The sequence below is a fragment of the Bufo gargarizans genome, chromosome 3 (assembly GCF_014858855.1).
Source record: "Bufo gargarizans isolate SCDJY-AF-19 chromosome 3, ASM1485885v1, whole genome shotgun sequence".
Taxonomy (NCBI): domain Eukaryota; kingdom Metazoa; phylum Chordata; class Amphibia; order Anura; family Bufonidae; genus Bufo; species Bufo gargarizans.
Genome location: NC_058082.1, coordinates 352,067,786 through 352,094,191, shown reverse-complemented (window position 1 = coordinate 352,094,191; position 26,406 = coordinate 352,067,786). Strand labels below are relative to the sequence as shown.

Below are 26,406 nucleotides of genomic sequence, written 5' to 3'. Positions count from 1 at the left end.
AATTTCAGAATTTGACTTTTTTGCCAAATTTTCCATTTTAATCAATTTTTTCAGTAACAAAGCAAGGGTTAACAGCCAAATAAAACTCAATATTTATTGCCCTGATTCTGTAGTTTACAGAAACACCCCATATCTGGTCATAAACTTCTGTACGGGCACACGGCAGGGCACAGAAGGAAAGGAGTGCTATTTAGTTTTTGGAAGGTAGTTTTTTTGAGACCATGTCACATTTGAAGACCCCCTGATGCACCGCTAGAGTAGAAACTCCAAAAAAGTGACACCATTTTGGAAACTACGGGATAAGGTGGCAGTTTTGTTGGTACTATTTTAGGGTACATATGATTTTTAGTTTCTCTATATTACACTTTTTGTGAGGCAAGGTAACAAGAAATAGCTGTTTTGGCACCTCTTTTAGTTTTTGTAATTTACAATGTTCATCTGACAGGTTAATTTGTGTGCTATTTTTCTAGAGCAGGTTGTTACGATGCGACAATACAAAATACCCCAAAACATTTTTGCTTCAGTTTTACATAATAAAGCATTTTTGAAAAATACTTTTTTTAGTGTCTCCACATTCTGAAGCCATATTTATTTTTTGGGGGGCGACTATTTTATCTAGGGACTCATTTCTTTCGTTATGAGATGACTTTTTTTTTTTTTTAAAGGGAACCTGTCATGTGGATATTTGATTATAAGCTAACTAATTATATACAATCATTAACTACTAAAATGTGCCAGATGTATTCACTTACTGGTGTGATAGATGGTTACCTCATAATATACACACAAAGATGCCACATGCCGCATGCTAATGAGCTGATTTGAGTCCAGTGTGATGTCAGTGAGTCCAGCGTTCTTTTAATTCAGAGCTATAGCCACTTCACATGGAAAATAACTGTAATTCAGCAACAGGTAGGCGGGAAGAGTCAGGAGCTCATGAATATTTAGGACTCATCATTATGATCTGGAGCTTTTCAATACAAGATGTTGGCAGATTGACTGGGTCAATTAAAGAAAGTGACCCAGCATTTTGCTAAGAGAATCAGTCACTTATTTATGTTGCCCTTAGTTAGGACACCATAAAACTGGTGACAGGTTCCCTTTAAGTTTTACACAATAATATCATTTTTTAAACAAGAGCCATAGTTTTTTTTTTTTCTAGGCGATTGTCTTAGGTAGGGTATAATTTTTGCAGAATGAGATGACGGTTTGATTGGTACTATTTTGGGGTGCATATGACTTTTTGATTGCACTTTATGTGATGTAAGGTGACAAAAATAGCTTTTTTGACACTTTTTTTTATTTATTTTTACGGTGTTCACCTGAGAGGTTAGCTCATGTGATATTTTTATAGAGCAGGTTCTTACGGACGCGGCGATACCCAATTTGTATACTTTTTTATTACTTATTACTTAAGTTTTACACAATAACGGCATTTTTGAAACAAAACAATTTATATTTTAGTGTCTCCATATTTTGAGAGCCATAGTCTATTTTTATTTTTTCGGCGATTGTCTTAGGTAGGAGCTCATTTTAGATTGGTACTATTTTGGAGGGCATATGCCTTTTTGATCGCTTGGTGTAAGGTGACAATTTTTTTTTCTTTTAGCACAGTTTTTATTTAATTTTTTTGACAGTGTTCATCTGAGAGGTTAGGCTTTTTATAGAGCCGGTGAATATGGACGTGGAAATAGCCAATATATATACTTTCTTTTAACTATTCAAGTTTTACATAATATCATTTTTGAAAAAAAAAAAATGTTTTAGTGTCTCCATATTCTGAGAGTCATATATTTTTTTTTTGGGGTGATTGTCTTAGGTAGGGTCTTAATTCTTGTAGGATGAGATGACTGTTTGATTGTCACTATTTTGGGGGGGCATATGAGTTTTTGATCCCTTTTTATTACAGTTTTTGTTGTGTAAGGTGACAAACAATGGCTTCTTTGTGCCACTGTTTCCAATGTTTTTTTTACGGCATTGATCTGAGGGCTTAGGTCATGTAATATTTTTATAGAGAAGGTTGTTACGGATACGGCGATACCTAATATGTCAACTTTTTTATTTTTATTTTACTTTAACACAATAATAGCATTTTTGAAACAAAAAATGATGTTTTAACCCCTTAAGGACACAGGACGTACATGTACGCCCTGCGTATTTTTGATCACTGCCGTGCGGCTGGCAGTGATCGTAAGTCTGGTGTCTGCTTCAAATGCGCGTGACCCCCCCCCCCATGTCAACGATCGCGGCAAACCGCAGGTCAATTCAGACCTGTGGTTTGCTGCGATTTCTGCAGTTTCTGATCCCCGCGGTCCCTGACCACGGGGATAAGAAACTTATATTTTAGGAATACTAATCTGTATCTCCCCCCCCCCTTCACCCCTGAGTGATTTTAGGGGGAGGGTTGCAGGCGGTGCGGGAGGCTGGCGGTGCGGCAGGCGGGATCGCACATTGCTGACACCCTGGTATAAACGGCTGACATCTGTGATGCGATGTCAGCCGTTTAACCCTTTCCATACTGTGGAGCCTTTGCAGCCCCCTGATGGAGAGGGAGAGAGCCCCCAGACAGCCCTCCTCCTTACCCTTCCCGTCTGCGCAGTTCTGGCCACTACTGAGCAGACGGGGAAGGTTCCCACGCCAACAGGATGCCTTCTCAGGCATCCTGCTGTCCATGGTGCTGAACAGATCTGTGCTAAAGGCATAGATCTGTTCAGACAAAGTGTAAGTAAAATACAGTACAAAACACTATATAGTGTACTGTACTGTAATATACAGACATCAGACCCACTGGATCTTCGAGAACCAACTGGGTCTGGGTAAAAAAAAAGTAAAAATAAAAAAAACACATTTATCACTGATTAAAAATGAAAAAAAAAATATCCCTACATATGTTTGGTATCCCCGCGTCCGTAACGACCTGATCTATAAAACGGTCATGTTACTTTACCCGAACAGTGAACGCCATAAAAAACTTTGATGAAATAGAAATTTTGCCCACCTTACTTCCCAAAAAAGGTAATAAAAGTGATCAAAACAGTTGCATGTACGCCAAAATTGTAACAATCAAACCGTCATCTCATCCCGCAAAAATCATACCCTACCCAAAATCGTCCAGAAACTGAAAAAACTATGGCTCTTAGACTATGGAAAAACTAAAACATTATTTTTTTTGTTTCAAAAATGAAATCATTGTGTAAAACTTACATAAATAAAAAAAAGTATACATATTAGGTATCGCCGCGTCCGTATCGACTAGCTCTATAAAAATATCACATGACCTAACCCCTCAGATGACCACCATAAAAAATGCCATTTTTTTCATCTTATGTCACAAAAAGTGTAATAGCAAGCAATCAAAAGTCATATGCACCCCAAAATAGTGCCAATCAAACAGTCATCTCATCCCACAAAAAATTAGACCCTACTTAAGACAATCGCCTGAAAAAACTATGGCTCTTAGACTATGGAGACTCTAAAACTTTTTTTGTTTTAAAAATGAATTAATTGTGTAAAACTTACATAATTAAAAAAAATTGGTATACATATTAGGTATCGCCGCGTCCGTGACAACCTGCTCTATAAAATTACCGTTCCAGAACGTCCATTCAGAGTTAAACATCCACTCATAGGACGTTTATATCCTATGGGCGGATGTGCATTAGAGAATTTAAATGCACATGGTGCTCTCTCTCTTCTGAGTCCTGTGGTGTACCCAAACAGCAGATTATGACCACAGAGTGCTTATTGTTCAGCTTGGGAGAAAATATATAACACATTTTAGGGTGCTTTTTCTCCTATTACCCCTTGTGAAAATGAAGCATTTGAGGCTAAATCTACGCAAAATTCAAATACATAGAAATACGTAGTTTTAAAATTAATTTCCTAATCTTAAAGAGGACTTTTTATCTCTCCTGACATGCCTGTTTTAATCGCTTTATGCTTTCCCCGTGTAATAACTATTCTGGGGAATCTATTCTTATGGCTCTATTTGTCAGTCTGAAAATGGCAGCACTGATTGGATAGAGTGAGTCTGTGCAGGTACACACTCCCAACTAGTTACAACTCCTCTGTACCGTTATTACAGTCTGCTAGCAAGTCATCCATAACTTCTAGTAGAAATAATACAGGAATGGCACAACATAGAGTCATAAGAATAGATGCTCCAGAATTGTTATTACATGAGGAATGCATGTAGCTATTAAACTAGGCATGTCAGGGGTGGTGAAAGGTCCTCTTTAAAAGATTCAATGTAGCAACTGTGGCTGAATGAAACAACTACAGTATAGTCAATCATTATACCCCTAGATGAATTTCTTGAAGAGTTTCATTTCCAAACTTTTGGGGATTTTACACTATACTGGCACCTCAGGGGCTCTAAAAATTGTACTTGGCACCTAAGAACCATTTCAGAAAAATCTGCCCTTCAAAAGCCAAATGGCGCCTATTTCCTAAATTCTGTGAAACACCTGTGGGGTCAAAATGCTTGGCACACCACTCGATAAATTCCCCGAGCAGTGTTTTTCCCAAAATAGGGTCACTTTTTTTGGGGTGTTTCCACTATAGAGTTACCTCAGGGCCTCTTCAAATGTGACATGGCACCTGAAAACCCTCAGGGGCTCTAAAAATTTTACTTGGCACCTGAAAACCATTTCAGCAAAATCTGCCCTCCAAAAGCCACTCTTTCCCTTTTGAGCTCTGCAATGTGCCCATATAGAAGTTTTGTCATGAGAGAACAGAAAGCTCAGAATCACTTTGGAAGTTTGGGTATTTGCTGAATTGCGTTATGGATTCCGTTACCACGGACCATAACGCAATTCCACGGAGAGGATTCCTGCATAACGGAAACCAGACGGATCCGTAATTCTGGCTGTAGACTTCTGTTATGGCGGAATGCATAATAAAATAATTTAGGTGAAAGCATGTCAGTTTTAAAAAAATAAGCTCCGTCTGCAAGGTCAAAAATGACTGTCAGGAAGGGGTTAAAGATGCAATTAACACTGATTTAAATTAGTTATGCAGTTGCACAGTCCATCCCAAGAATACATCAGACTTGAGAGACATACTGGTATGTTGGGTGGTCTGATGGCCAGCATATTTAAAGGATGCGTGTGCAATACTTGGGTGGCAGAATAGCCTGAATGACCCCTTTAAGAATGCATCATATATAAATCATGTCTTGATGGCATCTTCCCTTTTATTTCCTAATCAAGAAAAGATGATAGTGACCTGTAATCCGGCATCCTGTCTCTTAATAATCTACAGCCATAAAAAGAATTTAAACCACAAAAAATTAAACCACAAAAAATATTATGAAATTGAAAAGATTTTATTGTATCACCTATCTCCTGGACATAGAAATAATACACAGTGTTGTGAAACTGTAAATATGTCAGTAAAACCCAAGTCTCCTGTGATTAAGGTGGGCTTGTTGATTGGCTTGATGTCTTCACATTTTCAAGAAATTCAGCTCCTAAAGGAAAATATGATTTGCATTAGTGTTCAATAACCTTTTTAACCAATTTGCAGAATGTTACATAGTTTCATAGTTAGTATAGTTAAAACATTTTTAATATGGTCTATCAATTTCAACCAATGGATAGGTGGCGATAGGAAATAAGGAAGGTGTAAGACACTCTCCTGTTTCGCAGTCTACTGGGGCCCCCAGGAATTCTCGTGGGGCTCGGCCTGCGGGGCAGGTCACGCATGTGCCCGCGGAATCTTCAATCCAGACTCCTTTGAGGACTGACGCGATTCCGGCATCCGTGCCGACGCGAACACATATCCATGCTGGGCCGCTTAAACGTCTGCGTGCATGCTTGAGAGGAGGTTTGCAAAGGCTTACGCGGCTGAACGTATGCGCATCTTATTCGCTACTCTGGCCTCTGACAGGGAATATACCTGTACATAAACTCTAGTAGATTAGAGGGCAGGCATGGGTTAAGTGATCAATGACCAGTCAAGGCCGCACAAGTGTCAGGGATTAGGATAATCATATGGCCTATGAGGAATAGACAAATGGCACTCTGTGATTGGCTACCAGGTGTTTAAGAGGTGATCTCCCTGGCTGGTGAGTGCCCACTGTTGTTTTGACAACCCGGGTGTATGTTTTTGTTCACATTCTTCAAGACTATCTGTGCATGACCACTGACTTCCTCAATCCATCTCTAGAGACTGCCTGTCGGAAACTTCTATGCGGAACAGTTTGTCTCGTGTTGGACCTCGGATCAGACCCTGGAAATGTCTTGTCCCTAGGTACTATGTTACACTGACTATTTCTGTGCATATGAACTTTGGCCTCGTCCGGCTGTCCCTTGTGAGTTTTCCTGCACAAGTTATTATTTGGATTGATTACCTGCATATGATTTCTGGTCTGGATTGTACTACCATCATTTAATAAATCGTTTGCTCTCCGACCCCAAAAATTCACTTGAAATTTTATTGGCTGAGATCCAGGATATTGGTACTTTATCAGGATATACCATTAACCTGGACAAAACGGAGGCACTACTAGTGAGCAGACCTGGGAGGCCGATATGGACAAGGGCGTTCCCATTTTCATGGAACGATAAGACCATAACATACCTAGGGGTTTCTATCCCCAGAAAACCATCGCAATTGTATAACTGTAACATAGGACCCTATCTCTCTTCTCTGGAGTCTACCCTGGCGACCTGGAAACATTTCACACTCTCATATGTGGGGAGGACAAACCTTCTTAAAATGTCAGAGTTTCCCAGGCTATTGTATATCCTCCAAATGCTGCCCATCTGCCTTAGGCCTAAAGACGAAAAAAGGATAAACTATCTATATAGGATGTTTGTCTGGAATGGGAGGCGCCCTAGAATAGCTTGGCACATACTACAACAACCAAAATTAAGTGGGGGCCTAAACTTTCCTAATATTAGATTATACAATATTGCGGCTCTGATGAGAGTGGTACGAGACTGGCTACACTCTACGTCGAAATACACTTTGGTTACGCTGGACCAAGCCTTTATTCCACATATAGCACTACCGAACCTACTGCATATCTCATTCGGAAATCTCCCCCAAATGGTAAAAACGAATCCTCTCCTCATGACAACATGGCGGGCATGGTGCAGGGCAAGAGTTCTGTGTAAATTACATGCATCATTTTCGGTGCATCTGACACTAGTAAGGAACCCCTCATTTCAGAACGGATCTTCCCACTCAACGTTCAAACGCTGGCAATCGCAAGGCATCACCAACATTGACAAACTTATAAGCACGCAAACACAAATGGTTAAACCACTCCAGGACTTGCAGAAGGAATACCCACACATAGTTTTTCCCTTTTTCCCATACTTACAAGCAAAAAGCTATATCAATGAAGTGATTTCCGCCTTGACGGAACGTGAGTGGAGTCCATACTTTAAAAAATGGTTCTCGAATCCCAATGAGGGGAAGAAACAAATTTCAACAAATTACAAATTCCTCCATGTACCAATTGACTATTCCACATCCACAGTTCCCATGACTAGATGGCAGACAGAGGTACCACAAGCCACCCCATCAGTGATACTCCGGGCACTGGAATTCTCATACAAACATTTACCTGTAGCAAGATACACAGAGATGATCCTACAAATCTGTCATAGATCATATCTGACTCCGAGAAGGGGGTTTAGAATGGGTATATATGACACCACCAATTGCTTTAAATGCAGGACTTTGGACGCTGGACTTTACCATTGTCTATGGGACTGTCCAATGATAAGAAAGTTCTGGGACAGAGTCATCACCTTCACTAACGCACACTTGACCAATTTTACCCCACGCGACCCACTTTGGGCGCTGTTCGGTTATGTGGATAAGGACAAATACAACTGCACCCCGGGATGTAGGAAACTGCTACACTTTGTGGCAGCGGCGGGCACCAAGGCAATTTTGCAAGTCTGGCTACAGCCCACAATTCCCCCTTTTAAATTATTCTTGGAGAAACTATCTTATATCATGCGCATGGACTGGGTGGAGGCGTCACACCAAAAAGACAAAAAAGTAGAACATTTCTTTCAGGTGTGGGAAAGCTTTATTAATATACTGCCGTTACATATCCGTAAGGCCATACACGAATGCTTTTCGGGGACCACATGGTTTCTGCAACAGATGACAGCTGGCGAAGAACCGGTTCTACTATCCTGATTGGGGGGGGGGGGGATCATTGAGCCCAAACAGTCCCGAGCATCTCCGTTTTTGTTCTAGTCTTTTCTTTATTTGTCTGTGTCGTTCTCTAATTCACTACTACAGGGTACAATAGGAATGAGACAATATCAGGGCATCTACCCCGGGAGCCCACTGGGGATCATATCAGTCTATAATATTAAGGCTCTCTCGGGGATGGCGGCTATTGTATCCCACGGAGGCGGACGGCTAATACTGACAGCTTAGTTGGGTTTTTGTCAGCCTCTGTATGTTCATGGACACTACAACTGGTAAATTACTTTGCATTTGTAAGAATGGATACCAATAGTAGCAGTGTGACACTGCCTTTGTTTGTATGTTTATTCTTTAAATATTTGAAAACTTAATAAAAACAGTTTAAAAAAATAAAAAAATAAAAAATAAAGCGTTTGCTCAGTAGAGACCTTCTTTCATGCCATGAGTGTATTATATGATGATCCGAACCGCACTTGTACTGCTGAGACCCAGCTTAAACATCTCCAACAAGGACAACGCCAAGTGGAGGAATTTGCTTTTAGCACTTGGGGGGATGCCGCTCTCTGGCACCGGTTCCGGTTGGAACTATCAGACCGTGTCAAAGACTTGTTATTTTCTCTACCATCCCCATCACTAGATGTGGCAATCCAGCAGGCAATCAACGCTGATTGTCAAATTCGGGAACGTCGTCTGGAGCGGGCTTCTTGCCCAGCCTCATCCAGTCCATCTCCAAAACTGGGGTCCTCTCCCTTTTACCCCTACTTGGCTCGTCGCCAAAACGAGGGTCTTTGCCTATATTGTAGAGGAGTTGGTCACTAGCTAAAGAGATGCTCATTACTCCTGCCGGAAAACGACAAAGCCTAGTGGAAATCGAGGAGAACCCACTAGGTGCTCTGCTAGGAGAGGGCTAATTTTCACCTTAACCCCTTCCCGACTGCAATCAGTCTATATATGTGATATTTGCACATACCCCGTGCAGCTACCACATGTATAGACGTCAGGCAGTTCTAATCTGCAAAGCGCTTGGATTAAAGCTTCTTCCCCTGCCCTGCTGCTGTCACGGACAGCATACAGTCCAGTAATGCTGGCAAGGGACCAATCAGAGTGGTCCCTTGCCGGCAATCGATCCGATAAGTTAGACTGTGCAGACTAACCAATCTGATCGCGGCAGTGTTAAAATGCTGGTTTTAGGCTCTGATCTGCACTCTGCAGATCAGAGTCTGAAATCAGGTAATGTGTAATGAAGCCCCCCGATCTTTGCCCCCTTCCTGTGCGCCTCCAACCCTTCCACCCCTCCTGTGAGCCCTGCCTCCGATGCGATCCCCGCCCCCATTCCTGAGCCGCCGACATCAGCAGAGAGTGTCAGCTATATGCTGACACTCTGTTGTAACCCCTTAGATGCCGTGGTAGCGGCATCCATGGGGTTAATAGAGGGAGGGGGCTCCCTCTCTCAACCATCGGGGCTGCCGCGCTGTGATGGCAGCACCCTATGGTTGCCATGGCAACCGGATGCTTTGCAAAAGCGCCCGGTGTTGCCATCTACAGAACATTTGATAGTATTGTACTTTGCAATGCAAAAGCATTGCAAAGTATAGTACAGCCATCAGCCCCACTGGATCTTCAAGATCCAAGTGTGACTTAATAATAAAAAAAAGTGAAAATAATAAAAGTAAAAATAAATAAATAAAAATGTAATTTAAAAAAATAAATTGCCCTTTCTTATAAAAAATGAAAAAGAAAAAAACGACACATATTAGGTATCACCACGTCCGTAACAACAGTCTTTATAAATATATCACATGATCGTCCGATAAACACCATAAAAAATTAAAACTGTGTCAAAAAAAGCCATTTGTGTCACCTTACATCACAAAAATTGCAACACTGAGCAATCAAAAAGGCACTGTACACTGTAAAAATAAATAAAAAAAAACTGTGCTAAAACAACCAATTTTTTGGTCACCTTGCCCCATAAAGTGTTATAATGAATGATCAAAAAATCATATGTAAAAATCATATGTACCCAAAAATAGTACCAATAAAACTGGAACCTTATCCCCTAGTTTCCAAAATTGGGTCACTTCTTGTAAGGGTGCATCAGGGGGGCTTCAAATTGGACATGGCATCTAAAAACCATGTGGCGCTCCTTTTCTTCTGCGCCCTGCCATGTGCCAATACAGCAGTTTATGACTACATGTGGGGTGTTTCCTGCAAACCGCAGAATCTGGGTAATAAATATTGAGTTTTGCTTGGCTGTTTACCATCGATGTGTTAAAAAAAAATAATTGGATTAAAATGGAAAATCTGCCCAAAAAGTGAAATTTAAAAATTTGATCTCCATTTTCCTTTAATTTTTGTGGAAATCGTTTTTAAGTAACTTGAGGGGTGTAGTTTCTACAATGCTGGGGGTATCCACTATGTAGACCCCACAAAGTGACTTCAAACCTGAACTGGTCCTTAAAAAGTGGGTTTTGGCAATTTTCTTAAAAACTTTTAGAATTGCTTCTAAACTTCTAAGCCTTCTAGCGTCCTAAAAAAATAAAATGACATTTCCAAAATGATGCCAACATAAAGTAGACATATGGGGAATGTTAAGTAATAAATATTTTATGAGGTATCACTTTCTGTTTTAAAAGCAGAGAAATTGAAATTTAGAATTTTTCAAAATTTTTGGTACATTTGGGAGTTTTTCATAAATAAAGATGAAATATATTGAGTCAAATTTATTACTATCGTGAACTACAATGTGTCACGAGAAAACAATCTCAGTATGACTTGGATAAGTAAAGGTGTTCCAAAGTTATTACCACATAAAGTGAGATTTTAGGCCTGGTCAGGCAAATGGGCCAGATGGGAAGTGGTTAAGGACCAGGCCATTTTTTGCAAATCTGACCAGTGTCATTTTATGTGTGAATAACTTTAAAACGCTTTTACTTATCCAGGCGATTCTGATATTGCTTTTCATCACATGTTGTACTTCACGACACTGGCAAAATGAAGTAAAATAAAACATTTTTTATTTATATAAAAAATACAAAATTTACCCAAAATTTTGAAAAATTAGCAAATTTCCAAGTTTCAATTTCTCTACTTCTATAATAAATTAGTAATACCTCCAAAAATAGTTATTCATTTACATTCCCCATACGTCTATCTCATATTTGGATCATTTTGGGAATGCCATTTTTTGGGGGGGACATTACAAGGCTTAGAAGTTTAGAAGCAAATCTTGAACTTTTTCTGAAATTTTCCAAACCCCACTTTTTCAGGACCAGTTCAGGTCTGAAGTCACTTTGTGAGGCTTACATAATAGAAACCACCCAAAAATGCCCCCATTTTGGAAACTACACCCCTCAAGGTATTCAAAACTGATTTTACTAACTTTGTTAACTCTTTAGGTGTTTCACAAGAGTTATTGGCAAATAGAGATGACATTTCAGAATAAAAAAATTTGGGGAAATTTTCCATTTTAATCAATTTTTTCCAGTAACAAAGCAAGGGTTAATAGCCAAACTAAACTCAATATTTATTTCCCTGATTCTGTAGTTTATAGAAACACCCCATATGTGGTCGTAAACTACTGTACGGGCACACGGCAGGGCGCAGAAGGAAAGGAACACCATATGGTTTCTGGAAGGCAGATTTTACTGGACTGGTTTATTTACACCATGTCCCATTTGAAGCCCCCCTGATGCACCCCTAGAGTAGAAACTCAACAAAAGTGACCCCATTTTGGAAACTACAGGATAAGGTGGCAGTTTAGATGGGACTCATTTTAGGGTACATATGATTTTTGGTTGCTGTATATTACATTTTTGTGATGCAAGGTTACAAAAAATTAAAATTCTGAAATTTCATCTCCATTTGCCCTGAGGAGGTTGATGATCGCGCAGGCGGTACTGCGCCTGCGTGAGATTTCTGACCGCCGACAGGAAGAAGGACGGGGCATTTCAAGAAGGTAGATGATGATGTGGGGAGGGGGCGGAACCATTTGCCAGGGCTGTGGGAGGTTATTTGATGATCAGGAGGCGTTCTTGGGATTCAAATTAAGGCGGGCTGGGCACTGCAGGGGGGCGTCAGTGGGCACCAGAGAGGAAATAAACGCCCCTCTGGGCACCTTGGAGCTTCATTAGCATATCATAAAAATGAGAAAACAAAATAAAGTAAGAAGAAGACTGCAGGAAATAAGGTACTTTAGTGAACATAGCGATGGTGACAGCTTAAAATGGTAAAATGGTAAAAGCAGGTGACAGACAATCGGCTAAAAAGAAAAGAAAACAGAAAAACTGACTCTCAGACTATGGAGATACTAAAATGTTTTTTTTTTTATTGTTTAAAAAAGAATATTCTAGTGTAAAACCTAAATCAATTTAAAAAAGTTGACATATTAGGTATTGCCATGTCCGTAAGAATCTGGTCTATAAAAACAACACATGACCTAACCCCTCAGATGAACACAGTCAAAAAAAATTAATAAAAACGGTGTAAAAAAAGCAATTTCTTACACTGTTTTTATTTAATTTTTTTGACTGTGTTCATCTGAGCGGTTAGGTCACGAGAGCCATAGTTTTTATTTATTTTTATTTTCTGGGCGATTGTTAGTGGCTAAATAGAATTAAAATTGGGGAAGGGGATTATAAATTTAGTACTCCATGGAAGTGTGGTACTCCCTGAAGCAACAGTCAATGCAGAGGCCCGGATGATCGGGGCACGTGTCACACTGAGTGGTGGTGTCCTTCCGTATCCCCCTCCTGTGACACACTCTGCACTTTTTTGGGGTCCATCCCTTCTTTCCAGTATGGGGGACCAAACCTGGAAAGTGTTGGCCAGTTCCTGAGGTACTCCGGCCTGCTCTGTTCTGATCACCGCCCGCCGCACGGCAGTGATCGGAAATACACAGTGTCCTTAAGTTTTGGGACATCAGGGCGTACAGGTACGTAACAGGTTAAAAGAAGTTGGAGTCTCATATCCATTTCTATTAAATGACAAGGGAAGGACCATCCTTTTTCCCTGAGCGCACAACCTCGACGAGCGTTTCGCCCTACGGCTTCGTCAGGAGGTCACCTCCTGACGAAGCCGTAGGGCGAAACGCGCGTCGAGGTTGTGCGCTCAGGGTCCTCACGCCCACTTACCACCATGTCTTCAGGTACGTTCTACATTGATATCTCTCTGTCCTAACTCCTGCTAGTGACTCCGCACGTATCCATAGTGAGTCTCTTTATAAATCCATGTCAACTACTGTTTACATAGTGATTTTCACCAGAGAATCTCACTTCCACGGTTTGCTGCTCTCCGGCTCCAATGCCATGTGTGGATACGCTGTGCCTTTCCCCTGCTACTAACAGGGCAAATTATATTATTTGTCTGTAGATATCGTGTAGTAACTGCATATTGGACCATTTTGGTCATCTTTAAACGCACATCTGCACTTTACTCTGGTACCTGTAAAATGTGTCACTATTCATTGACACTTTGGTGTACTGTGGCGTCCGTGACCCTGTGCTTCTCTGCATTCTTGTAATTCTGTAGTAGCTCCATCCTTTGTATTTTTATCAATAAATTTAAATTTTTATACCATTCCCCACTTGTTAGTTTTGGTTTACCTTGGATGTCATACAAGTGTTTTTTGTTAACTGTCTAGTCGACGGGTGGCCTTTTGTAGGTTAATAGCGTTAAACCGGAAGCAGCCATTTCACCACTGTAGACGGATCTCCCCTTCAAGAAGGCTGATCGTTGTGGATGACACCCGGATTGTAGGTAGCGGTGTGGGCTGGTCACCAGGAGGTCTTCAAGCTTTTAAACCTGGATATGCCATCCACTCCTGTGATTTGGGGTCTCCCCTGGTTGAGACTTCATAGTCCAGTAGTGGACTGGCACTTCGGACAAATTTGCCAGTGGAGTTCTCATTGCCTTACTAGGTGCATTTGTCCGGAGTTGCCACTGGCATCCACGGAAGTTCTGAGTGTGTTACCTAAACATTATCATCACTTCCAGGATCAGAATATGTTCAACCCACAGAGCGCCGATGTGTTACCTCCTCATAGGCCATATGATTGTCCTATTGATTTGTTGCCCGGTACCATGCCACCCAGAGGACATCTTTATAATCTCACTGGGCCTGAGATTCAGGCCCAGCAGGATTATATAAAAGAGAACCTCGATAAGGGTTTCATTCGACCATCTACTTTTCCCATAGGAGCGGGATTCTTCTTCGTGTGGAAGAAAGACGGCGGGTTGAGACCCTGTATCGATTTCCACGGCCTCAATCGAATTACGGTGAAGAATCGGTACCCTCTTCCACTTATTGCGGACTTATTCTGTCAGGTGGCTGGGGCCCAAGTCTTCACCAAACTCAGTTTGCAGGGTGCATATAATTTGGTACGCATTTGTAAGGGTGACGAATGGCAGACCACATTCAACACCAGGGATGGGCATTACGAGTATCTCGTAATGCCCCTGCAATCTTCCAGGAGTTAATTAATGATGTCCTTCGGGATTTCTTGGGTAGATTTGTGGTCATCTATTTAGACGATATACATATCTACTCATCGGACCCGCAGAATCACCGGGATTGTGTGTGTCAAGTATTCCAAAAGCTGAGGGAGAATCGCCTATACACCAAACTCGAGAAGTGACTGTTTGAGGTAAGAGAATTGCTCTTCATAAGGTATATTGTCTCTGAACGAGGTTAAGCGATGGATCCATCCAAGCTCTCAGCTGTTCTGGATTGGCCTCCGCCTAAGGACCTGAAGGGATTACAGTGTTTCTTAGGTTTCGCCAACTTCTACCGCAAATTTATGAAGAACTTTTCTGTGGTGGAAGTGCCCCTCACGAACCTCATCAAGGCCTCAGGCACATGGCTGTTGTTTTGGCCCACATCCGAGCCGCCGTTTTGGCGGCTCGGATGCGGACCCATTCACTTCAATGGGGCTGCAAAAGAAGCGGACAGCACTCCGTGCTTCTTGCTTCTTTCCATGGCCTTGCAAAAAAAAAAAATATAACATGTCCTATTCTTGTCCACACTTTGCGGACAAGAATAGGCATTTATATTGAAGGCTGTCCGTGCCGTTCCGCAAATTGCGGAACGCGCACGGACGCCCTACATGTTTTGCGGACCCATGTTTTGCGAACCCATCTAAGTGGACGAGAGAGGCTGGTGAAGCCTTTGAGACGCTGAAGCAGGCCTTCTGCTCCGCTTCAATCATCATTCATCCAGACACTTCTCAACCTTTTTTCCTCGAGGTTGACGCCTCTGAGGTTGGTGTGGAGGCAGTTCTTTCCCAGTATTCTGGAAATCCTGAGAGGCTTCATCCTTGTGCCTTTTTCTCCCGGAAACTCTAACCAGTCTAATGCAATTATGACCGGCAATAGAGAGCTTCTGGGAGTTAAGTTGGCCTTTCAAGAGTGGAGACAGTGACTCTCTAGTCACTGTCTCCACTCTTGAAAGGCCAACTTAACTGTGGGACATCCCATTACGGTTTACACCGACCACAAAAACCTCAAATACATTGAAGGTGCCAAGAAGGTAAATTCTTGTCAAACTCGTTGGGCATTATTTTTCATTTGTTTTAATTTCCGGTTAACTTACAAACCGGGACCCAAAAATGGCAAAGCAGATGCCCTCTCTCATTGTTTCCCAGAGGTAATTTCGGTACACGACTCTGAGCCTGAGCCCACTATTCCGCTTTGAACACCCCAGACATAATGGATGATTCATCTTCTCTTCTTCTGCCTTTTCAGGCAGAGAGCTCTCCTAAGAAAGCTGAAGGTCAGCTGTTTGTTCCTGTAAACTTCAGGCTCAGAGTCATACAACAGTCACATGATTCGGCCGGGCATCTGGGGATAAAAAAGAACATGTCCCTTTGTAAATGTCATGTCTGGTGGCCTAAGATTTTTTTTTTTATATCGAAGCCTAAATTCAGGCATGTAGTATTTGTGCTCAATGTAAACCGGCTCGGTCCGCTCCCTCTGGTACTTTGCTTCCACTGCCTATTCCTTCGGCCCCATGGACCCACATGTCCATGGACTTCATAACAGATCTGTTTATGTATTGCGGTTGTATGGTAATTTGGGTAGTGGTGGACCGTTTTAGTAAGATGGCTCTTTTTATACCACTCCCCGGATTGCAATCGGCTGGAGAGCTGGCAGATCCGTTTGTCAAACATGTCTTCCGATTACATGGGGCGCCGGACGATATTGTTTCAGATAAAGGAGTCCAGTTTATCTCCCAGTTTTGGCGTTCTTTCTGCTCTCGGTTTGGGATTAGGCTGTCATTGTTATCTGATTTTCACCCAGAGACTAACAGGCAGATAGAGAGAACAAACCAAACTCTGGAACAAGTTTTTCATGTCAGACTGCCAGAAGTAATGGGCAGCTCACCTCCCCTTTGCGGAGGTGGCTTATAACAACTCCGAACATGCCTGATGTCTCCGTTCAGGTGCATGGAGGCAGGAATCCAAGACTCTCCTCTCTGGTAGGGGTCTCCACTGACTCACTGGTGGCTGACCAATGGTTCCAGGATAGGCAACCCATTTGGTTGTTGGCACGGCGGAATCTTCGTAGTGCAGTGGCGCAAGAGAAAAGATTTGCTGATCATCATCGCACTGCAAAGCAAGAGTTTAAGGTAGGAGATCCAGTGTTGGTCTCCATCTGGAACATTCCCATGCACCAACCGTCTGCAAAACTGGGGCCTAGATTCATTGGTCCATATCTGGTGACACAGAAGATTAATCGTGTGACTTACAAGGTCACTCTTCCTCCATCGATTCGAGGAGTGAACACCTCTTATGTTTCACTGCTCAAACTGGCAGCCTAGTCAGCTCCCTTCATTCAAACTCCATCTCCGGTGGAGGTCAAAGGGGAGCCTGAATTTGAGGTTAATTTTGATTAAGATTTTGGACTCCCGTTTTGTCCAGAGGTCCCGCCAGTATTTAGTAGACTGGAAAAGATTTGGTCCAGATGATGGGTACCTGTCCACCAGGTTAATGCGGATGAATTAGTGGCAGCTTTCTACCATGAGAATTTAGGGAAAGCCTGTTTGGAGTCTTTTGAGCCGCCTGCTCGAAGGGGGGGGGGGGTAATGTAAGACACTCTCCTGTTTCGCGGTCCACTGGGGGCCCCCAGGAATTCTCGTGGGGCTCGACCTGCGGGGGACCCCATTGGAGTAGCGGGACAGGTCACACATTTGCTACACCCTTGCGGGCAGACCCGATTCTGGCGTCCTTGCTGACACGATTGCGTATCCTTGCGTATTCGCTATGCCGGCAGCTGACGGGGAATATACCTGTACATAACCTCTAGTAGATTAGAGGGCAGGCATGGGTTAAGTGATCAATGACCAGTCAAGGCTGCACAAGTGTCCGGGATTAGGATAATCATATGGCCTATGAGGAATAGACACATGGCGCTCTGTGATTGGCTAGCAGGTGTTTAAGAGGTGATCTCCCTGGCTGGTGAGTGCCCACTGTTGTTTTGCCAACAGTGTATGTTTGGTGTATGTTTTTGTTCACATTCTTCCAGACTATCTGTGCATAACCCCTGACCTTCTCAATCTATCTCTAGAGATTGCCTGTAAGAAACTTCTATGCAGAACAGTTTGTCTTGTGTTGGACCTCAGGTCGGACCCTTAAAATGTCTTGTCCCTAGGTACTATGTTACACTGACTATTTCTGTGCATATGAACTTTGGCCTGGTCTGGCTGTCCCTTGTGAGTTTTCCTGCACAAATTATTATTTGGATTGATTACCTGCATATGATTTCTGGTCTGGACTGTACTGCTGTCATTCAATAAATCCACCATTGTTTAAACTCTGTCTGGTTGTTTGGGGTTCTGCACCAATACAGAAGGGTAGTGAAAACCAGACTTATACACATTTACATAAGCATTGAAAGGGTTTTCCGAGATTTTACAACTAATGACCTATCCTCCAACACCCAGGACCCCAGCCGATCAGCTGTTTGAGAAGGCAGCAGCGCTCGCAGTAGCCTTCCCACAGCTTTTACTAGGCCAGGTCAATCTGTCACGTGGCAAAGGAGCAGCCCCATTCACAAGATGCCAAGCACAGCCGCTATACAATGTACGGCATTGTGCTTGGTAAGCGTGGATGCCTTCTCAAACATCTGATCGGCAGGGGTCCTGGGTGTTGGACCACCACCAATCAGATACCGATGACCTATCCTGAGGATAAGTATAAAAGTCTTGAAAACCCCTTTTAATGTTATTTAATTCTAAGAATTCATCTAATTATTTTTTTTAATTTTTCAATGCTTCTGCTGTGACCACATCCTGATGTAGAATATTCCATGAATTCACAGTTCTTACAGGAAATAAGTTTTGACGCCTCTGGAGACTAAACTTTTTCTTCTCCAGATGAAGGCAGTGCCCCCTTGTTTTTTGAGGGGATTTTACATGGAACAGCTTTTCACCACATTTTTGTATGACCAATTTATATATTTGTTTAGGCAAATCGTGCCCTTCCCCCTAGATGTCGCTTCTCAAGACCTCATTACACTGGCAGATATCACTAAGATCATCGCTAACAGGTGTTTGTAGTAACGCTCGTCAGCGATGATCCGGCAGTGTAACACTGTTGCCGATTACCCAGTGAACGAGTATTTGCTTGTAATCTGAGTCTTTCAACATGTTTAAAAATAATCGTTTGCTGGCGGTAGATTGTGCCATGTACTCAGCACTCTGCCACTGGCAAACTATGATGCAGTATGGGGACAAGCGATGGTATCAGCAATCGTTCGTCCCCATACTGAGGAGCAGATCGCTGCATATAATAGCAGCAGTGTCCTCCGCTGATGAGGCAGCGATTGTCAGGAAGGAACACATCCCTCCCAACAATCGCCTGCTTAATGTGAAGGTGTAATAGGGCTTTAAAGGGGTTGTCTCAACGAAAATATTCTACAGTTGTTAAACCAGCACCTGGATCTGAATACTTCTGTAATTACATATAATTAAAAATCTAGCACAGCCACTGGATTATTAAATAAAATGTATCTGTATAGCGCCACTTGCTGTTTATTTATAGCTTATTTTTTATCCTGCTTACTGACATGGCCGCACATGCTCAGTTTCATCCTTCAACTGCCTCCTGAGTTGTGATAGGGAGAGCATGGACACGCCCCCTTAGCTGCAGCAGAAAATACACTACCCTTGAGCTGTTAGCTTGATATAAATCTAGCAAAACAAAAAATGGAGATATCTGGTCTGGGCTGGTTCTAGCTTAGTTAGAAAGAGATTGTCATGTACTGTATGATGTCTGATTTTAATTTTTTATATTAGTCATGGGATAACCCCTTTAAATCAGTTTATTTTAATCTTTCATCATAACCAAGACCCTCCATGCCCCTTAGGCCTCATCTTTTTTGGCCCAATTCGCTTCAATGGGTGTCAGTGGTATCAATAGAGTCATTCTATAAAGCTAATATCGTCATACACATAAGATAATCAGGAAAATCAGTATTTGCGAGTCACCTCTGGTGCTGATGGATTTACAAAGTAATAGGTTGAATCCTCTATTGATTACTACGCATTCCATCACCAAACCAATGCCTTAGCTCCTAAGCAGGCACCATCTTTAAAAAAACTGACATCCACCGTACACTTATGGAGAATGTCAGGAAAGGGTTAAAAAAATTTAACCAAGCTCATGCACACGACCTTATGTATTTTGCAGTCCGCAAAACACGGATCTGAAAAAAAAAAAAGGCATCTGTGTTATATCTGTTTTTTGCAGATCCATTGTAACAATGCCTGTACTTGTCCACAAAACAGACAAGAATAGGACATGTAAAAAAAAAATTGCAGAACGGACGTGTGCCCACGGAGTCATTTCCATGTATTTTTGCTGATCCATTGAAACGAATATTTACGCATACAGTCTGCAAAAAAAATGGACACGGAAAGAAAATACGTTTATGTGCTTGAGTCCTTAAGGAGAGTCTGTCAGCAGTTATGACATGCTAAACTGCTAAAATCACTAGTAAAGGGCCAGGGAAAGCAAGGCAAACTTTTAATTTGTGGAGCTTTTCTAATGAGGAGTAGTGAGAAAATTTAATTTCAATTTTGTGTTCAATTAATTGGTTACCAATCGAACACCTATTTGTAGCGGTCACTAAGTGGCCTTAGGCTGGGCAGCTGTCTTTTTACAGTGCTAAGTCTAAGCGCTGAATAATGCTGTCTTTTTACAGTGGCCCAGTTTAAGCACTGCATGAGTTCCCCATGTAGCGGAGAGCAGGGGCACAGCTTTTACATGTTAGCATTGCCGATCCAGGCTGTTAAACCACTTACTGTACAGGCAGAGGGCAATGGCACCCGCTGCATGTAAGCTGTTGTGGACTCCCTCTATCTCCCATCAGCACCCCGCAAATGATATTGAAGAGGGGGGTGCTGATATTCATGCAGGCAGGCCATTGACCCCAACCCTATCTTCACTGTTTCCCAGCAGGCTGTACCTCTCTGACGCAGCCTGCTGGTGAATGTCAGTATAGCATAGACATTGAAATACAATGCACTATAGAAAGTGTATTGTATTCTAGAAGCAATAAAAATATCACCTATTAACCTGTTTCGGACATAGGGCGTACCGGTATGCCCTGATTTCCCGATCGTTAAGGACACAGGGCGTACTGGTACGTCCTATGTATTTCCGATCACCGCCGCTCGGCCGGTGGTGATCGGAACCTGTGCCTGCTGAAATGAGCAGGCACCCAGGGTCAATGCCCAGGGGGGTCCTGTGACCTCCGCCCCCCCGTATCGGCGATCACTGCAAACCGCAGGTCAATTCAGACCTGCGGTTTGCAGCGGTTTCAGGAGGTTTCTGATCCCCGCGGTCTGTGACTTCAAAATGGCTTTATTTTATGTTTAACCCCCCGCCCTGCAGCCCTCCGTGTTATGTGCCGGCTGGCACAGCGGGAAGGGGGTGCGGGGCGATGCAGCAGTGTGGGCGGGAGGACCACGATCATCAGGGAGGACCACGATCATCGAGGACCACGATCATCAGTGGGTGATGGGGAGGGCCCCCCTCCCTCCCCATCACCCACTGCTCTGCTGTGGCAGCGTGTGATGGTTACCATGGCAACTGGATGCCTTCACAGGCATCCGGCTGTACATGGTGCTGATCAGAGGCTGTCCATGGTGCTGATCAGACTTTGCAAACTGAAAATACAGTACAGTACACTATATAGTGTACTGTACTGTATTATACAGACATCAGACCCACTGGATCTTCAAGAACCAAGTGGGTCTGGGTCAATTTAAAAAAAAAAAAAACAAAGTAAAAAAACAACAACATTTATTACTAATTAACCGCCTCAGGACCGCCTAACGCACGATTGCGGTCCGGAGGCGGCTGTCTCAGGCAGAGTGACGCATTTGCGCGTCATCTAGAGGGGTATTACATCATCAGCCTGCCAGCCAATGATCGTGGCTGGCAGCCTGATGATTTTCAAAAAAACTAATCACAAGCCATATAACACCTTATATTTATAAATATAAGGTGTCAAATGGCTTCTCTGCTCCTCTGCTGGTCCTTTTGGTCGGTTGGTTCCAGCAGAGGAGCAGACATCACAGTGAGTACACCATACACCACACATAGCCCCAGATCACCCCCTATCACCCCAATTAACCCCTTGATCGCCCCCTGTCAATCACCTAGTGAAAGGGAAAAAAGTGATCAGTGTAAACTGACATTTTTTTTTTCTCACTAGTATTGACTGTTAGGTTTTAGGATAGTTTAGGCCCCTTGGTTAGGTAGTTAGCGATCGTTTAGCGCCCAGCCCACCGCACCGCAGTAAGCGTATCGCTAATAAGCATTTGTACACTTATAGTATCTGTAAGTGATCAAATCCGATCACAGTCAGATCTATAATAGTTATTATAATAATTTTTTATCAATCGCAGCGGCCTCTGGTACTTCGCTACCCTCCCATTTGTAAGACAGGCTTGCTTTTTTTCTTGGGTAGTTTCAGGGAATACCCCCAAAATTTAGTAGTCCAAATGTCAAACAAGGGGTATTCTTCTGAAGAGGCCTACAGGCTTATGACCCAGTCGGATGAGGAATGGGAACCCTCATTTAACGAATCCAGCGGATCAGAATATGAACCTATAGAAAGCAGTGGCAGTCTGACCCAAAGTTCGGACGAGGAGGTTGAGGTCCCTGATACCAACAGGCGTACCCGGCCCCGTGTTGCTACACCACAGGTTGCGCAGGTTCTGCTTCAAGGGAAGCAGAGTGGGGCTGGCGCTGTTGGAATACGTGGTGAGGCATACACCAGCAGCGCAGCCCACCCTGGACCTAGTACCAGCACTGTCGTACAATATGGTGAAGTAGCGAGCACCAGAAGGGCAGTTGAAGCTGGTACGGTGGCACGTGCAATAGTTACCCAGTCGCAGCCACCGCACAAACAGGCCGTAGAGCCCCTAGAGTCCCTGAGGTGCTGGCAAACCCTGATTGGCAGTCCCCAACTTCAGCCGCACCATTAGTTCCCCCTTTCACCGCCCAGTCTGGAGTTTGGGTTGAGACAGCTCAGATCGGTTCAGCACTGGGATTTTTTTTAGCTGTTCTTGACTGCGGAGCTCTTGGACATAGTCATGGCAGAAACAAATCGGTATGCCACTCAATTTATAGCCGCCAACCCGGGAAGCTATTATGCCCAGCCTTTCCGGTGGAAACCCTTCCAAGTTTCCAAATAAAAATTTCTGGGCCTTCTCCTCAACATGGGTCTAACCAAAAAGCATGAATTGTGGTCACATTGGTCCACAAACCCAATTCATCACATGCCCATGTTCTTTGCTGCCATGTCCAGGGCACGATTTAAGGCCATCCTGCGTTTCCTGCACTTTAGCGACAACACCACCTTCTGTCACAGAGGCCACCCAGCTTTTGACCGACTCCACAAAATTCGGCCCCTCATAGACAACTTCAACAACAAATTTACCGGGCGCCTTGGCTTCAAACAATACATCCCATGCAAGCGCGCCCAGTATGGGGTCAAATTGTATAAGCTCTGTGAAAGGGCCACAGGCTATACCCACAAATTTCGGATCTATGAGGGTAAAGATCAGACCCTGGAGCCGGTCGGTTGCCCTGACTACCTGGGGAGCAGTGGGAAGACAGTCTGGGACTTGATGTCACCTTTATTTGGCAAGTGGTACCATCTTTATGTGGACAATTTCTACACAAGTGTGCCCCTCTTCAGTCATTTGTTCCTAGAACAGATTGGCTGCTGTGGCACTGCGCAACCTAGTTGCCGGGGCTTCCCCCAATGGCTTGTTACCACCCGTCTTGCAAGGGGGGAGAGGGCTGCCTTGTGTAATGAAGAACTGCTTGCGGTGAAATGGAGAGACAAGCGTGACATTTACATGCTCTCCTCCATTCACGCAGACACGACAATACAAATAGAACGAGCAACCAGTGTCATTGAAAAGCCCCTCTGTGTCCACGACTATAATTCGCTCATAGGAGGGGTGGACTACAATGACCAGATGTTGGCTCCTTATTTAGTTTCCCGACGCACCAGACGCTAGTATAAGAAGGTGTCTGTATATTTGATTCAATTGGCTTTGTATAATAGTTTTGTTCTCTACAGTAAGGCTGGGAGAACAGGATCTTTCATCAAATTTCAGGGAGAGATCATCGAGAACCTCCTGTATCCAGGAGGTTCCGTGGCCCGATCCACCAGTGTAGTGAGCTGTCTACATGAGCAACATTTCCCCAATGTCGTTGCTGGTACCTCAACCCAACAGTCACCCCGAAAAAGATGTTGAGTCTGTAGCAGGAGTGGAATAAGGCGTGACACCCGCTATTTCTGTCCTGACTGCCCTGACCACCCTGCCCTATGCTTAGGGGAGTGTTTCCGGAAGTACCACACACAGGTACACTATTAGCATAGGGATTGCATCTCACAGGACAGGCACACAGGGCTATTAGGGCCCATTCACACAGAGCTGCTGAAAACCTCCCCTTTCACCTGGGACAAAGTGCATAATGTACTTCGCCACATCTCTGGGCGATTTGCGCTTTGCACATTGTCCCATGGGGAAGGAGAGGTTTGTCCTATAAAAGGTATAAAAAAAAAAAAATCACCAGTAAGCAAAAAAGTTAACTTTCTGTTCAAGAAGTTAAATAAAGTTTATATGTTCCATTCAAATGTTATTATAAAGTTAATAAACTTATTGCGTTGCGGCCTGGTTCTTTCTTTTTAGTTAAGTTTTTTTTACCTCCCAGGTGGACCAACCGATCGACTAGCTGCAGCACTGATGTGCATTCTCACAGAAGCATTGCGCTGCTGTCAGATTATACAAAAGTCGGTGTATGCGGCGCTGCAAGACAAGATTTCTCCTCTGCAGTAAAAGATACGTTTGCCGAGGCATATGAGCTGAGGGGGCGGCGGTGTTCATATGCTTTGGCAAACACTTGGTATATTTTAAAAAAATATAATAATAATCATGGCAATGATTTATTCATCCACATCGATTGATGTGAATGGAGTCATCGGGTTTGCCAGGGCATACGAGCTAAGTGGGTATGGATGTTGGGCGGAGCTCCTATGTCCTGGCAGACGCCTTTCCCCTCCTTTTTTTTTTTAGGAGAGATTTTTTCATCCACATTGATCGATGCGAATGAAGAAATCTGTGCCGTTCATTTTTTATGTCAGCCCAGAGGCTGAAAGGATAAAAAAAAAAATCTCATTACCTGTATGCTCAATATAAGGAGAATAGCAGAAACTCCTAATGCTGGCCATACATGTAATGATTGCGGAGACCCTCAAATGCCAGGGCAGTACAAACACCCCACAAATTACCCCATTTTGGAAAGAAGACACCCCAAGGTATTCGCTGAAGGGCATATTGAGTCCATGAAAGATTTAAATTTTTGTCCCAAGTTAGCGAAAGGGAGACTTTGTGAGAAAAAACAACGAAAAAAAAATCTATTTCCGCTAACTTGTGCCCCAAAAAAAAATCAAAAAAAAAAAAATCGATGAACTCGACATGCCCCTCATTGAATACCTTGGGGTGTCTTCTTTCCAAAATGGGGTGACATGTGGGGTATTTATACTGCCCTGGCATTTTAGGGGCCCTAAAGCTTGAGAAGAAGTCTGGGATCCAAATGTCTAAAAATGCCTTCCTAAAAGGAATTTGGGCCCCTTTGCGCATCTAGGCTGCAAAAAAGTGTCGCACATGTGGTATTGCCGTACTCAGGAGAAGTTGGGCAATGTGTTTTGGGGTGTCATTTTATATATACACATGCTGGGTGAGATACATATCTTGGTCAAATGCCAACTTTGTATAAAAAAAATTGGAAAAGTTGTCTTTTGCTGAGATATTTATCTCACCCAGCATGGGTATATGTAAAAAGACACCCCAAAACACATTGCCCTACTTCTTCTGAGTACGGCGATACCACATGTGTGACACTTTTTTGCAGCCTAGGTGGGCAAAGAGGCCCACATTCCAAAGAGCACCTTTAGGATTTCACATTGCACTTTTTACACATTTTGATTTCAAACTACTTCTCACGCATTAGGGCCCCTAAAATTCCAGGGCAGTATAACTACCCCACAAATGACCCCATTTTGGAAAGAAGACACCCCATGGTATTCCGTGAGGGGCATGGTGAGTTCCTCGAATTTTAGATTTTTTGTCACAAGTTAGCGGAAAATGATGATTGTTTTTTCTTACAAAGTCTCATATTCCACTAACATGTGACAAAAAATAAAAACTTCCATGAATTCACTATGCCCATCACGAAATTCCTTGGGGTGTCTTTCTAAAATGGGGTCACTTGTGGGGTAGTTATACCGCTCTTGCATTTTAGGGGCCCTAATGTGTGAGAAGTAGTTTGAAATCAAAATGTGTAAAAAATGCCCTGTGAAATCCTAAAGGTGCTCTTTGGAATGTGGGCCCCTTTGCCCACCTAGGCTTCAAAAAAGTGTCACACATGTGGTATCGCCATACTCAGGAGAAGTTGGGCAATGTGTTTTGGGGTGTAATTTTACATATACCCATGCTGGGTGAGAGAAATATCTCAGTGAAAGACAACTTTTCCCATTTTTTTAATACAAAGTTGTCATTTGACCGAGCTATTTATCTCACCCAGCATGGGTATATGTAAAATGACACCGCAAACCACATTGCCCAACTTCTCCTGAGTATGGCGATACCACATGTGTGACACTTTTTTGCAGCCTAGGTGGGCAAAGGGGCCCACATTAAAAAGA

The 26,406-nt window shown here is 43.1% G+C and overlaps 1 protein-coding gene across 4 annotated transcripts in view; it reads right to left on the bottom strand.

Moving 5' to 3' along the window:
* Nucleotides 1–5,310: 5,310 nt before the first annotated feature.
* CACNA1S (calcium voltage-gated channel subunit alpha1 S) overlaps nt 5,311–26,406 on the bottom strand; it is a 1,015,758-nt gene continuing 994,662 nt past the window's right edge. For all 4 annotated transcript variants that reach the window (XM_044287793.1, XM_044287791.1, XM_044287794.1 and 1 more), the window contains one exon: nt 5,311–5,470. In XM_044287793.1, the coding sequence (XP_044143728.1) occupies nt 5,464–5,470 (7 nt within the window). In that variant the 3' untranslated portion in view covers nt 5,311–5,463. The remainder of the gene's footprint in view (nt 5,471–26,406) is intronic.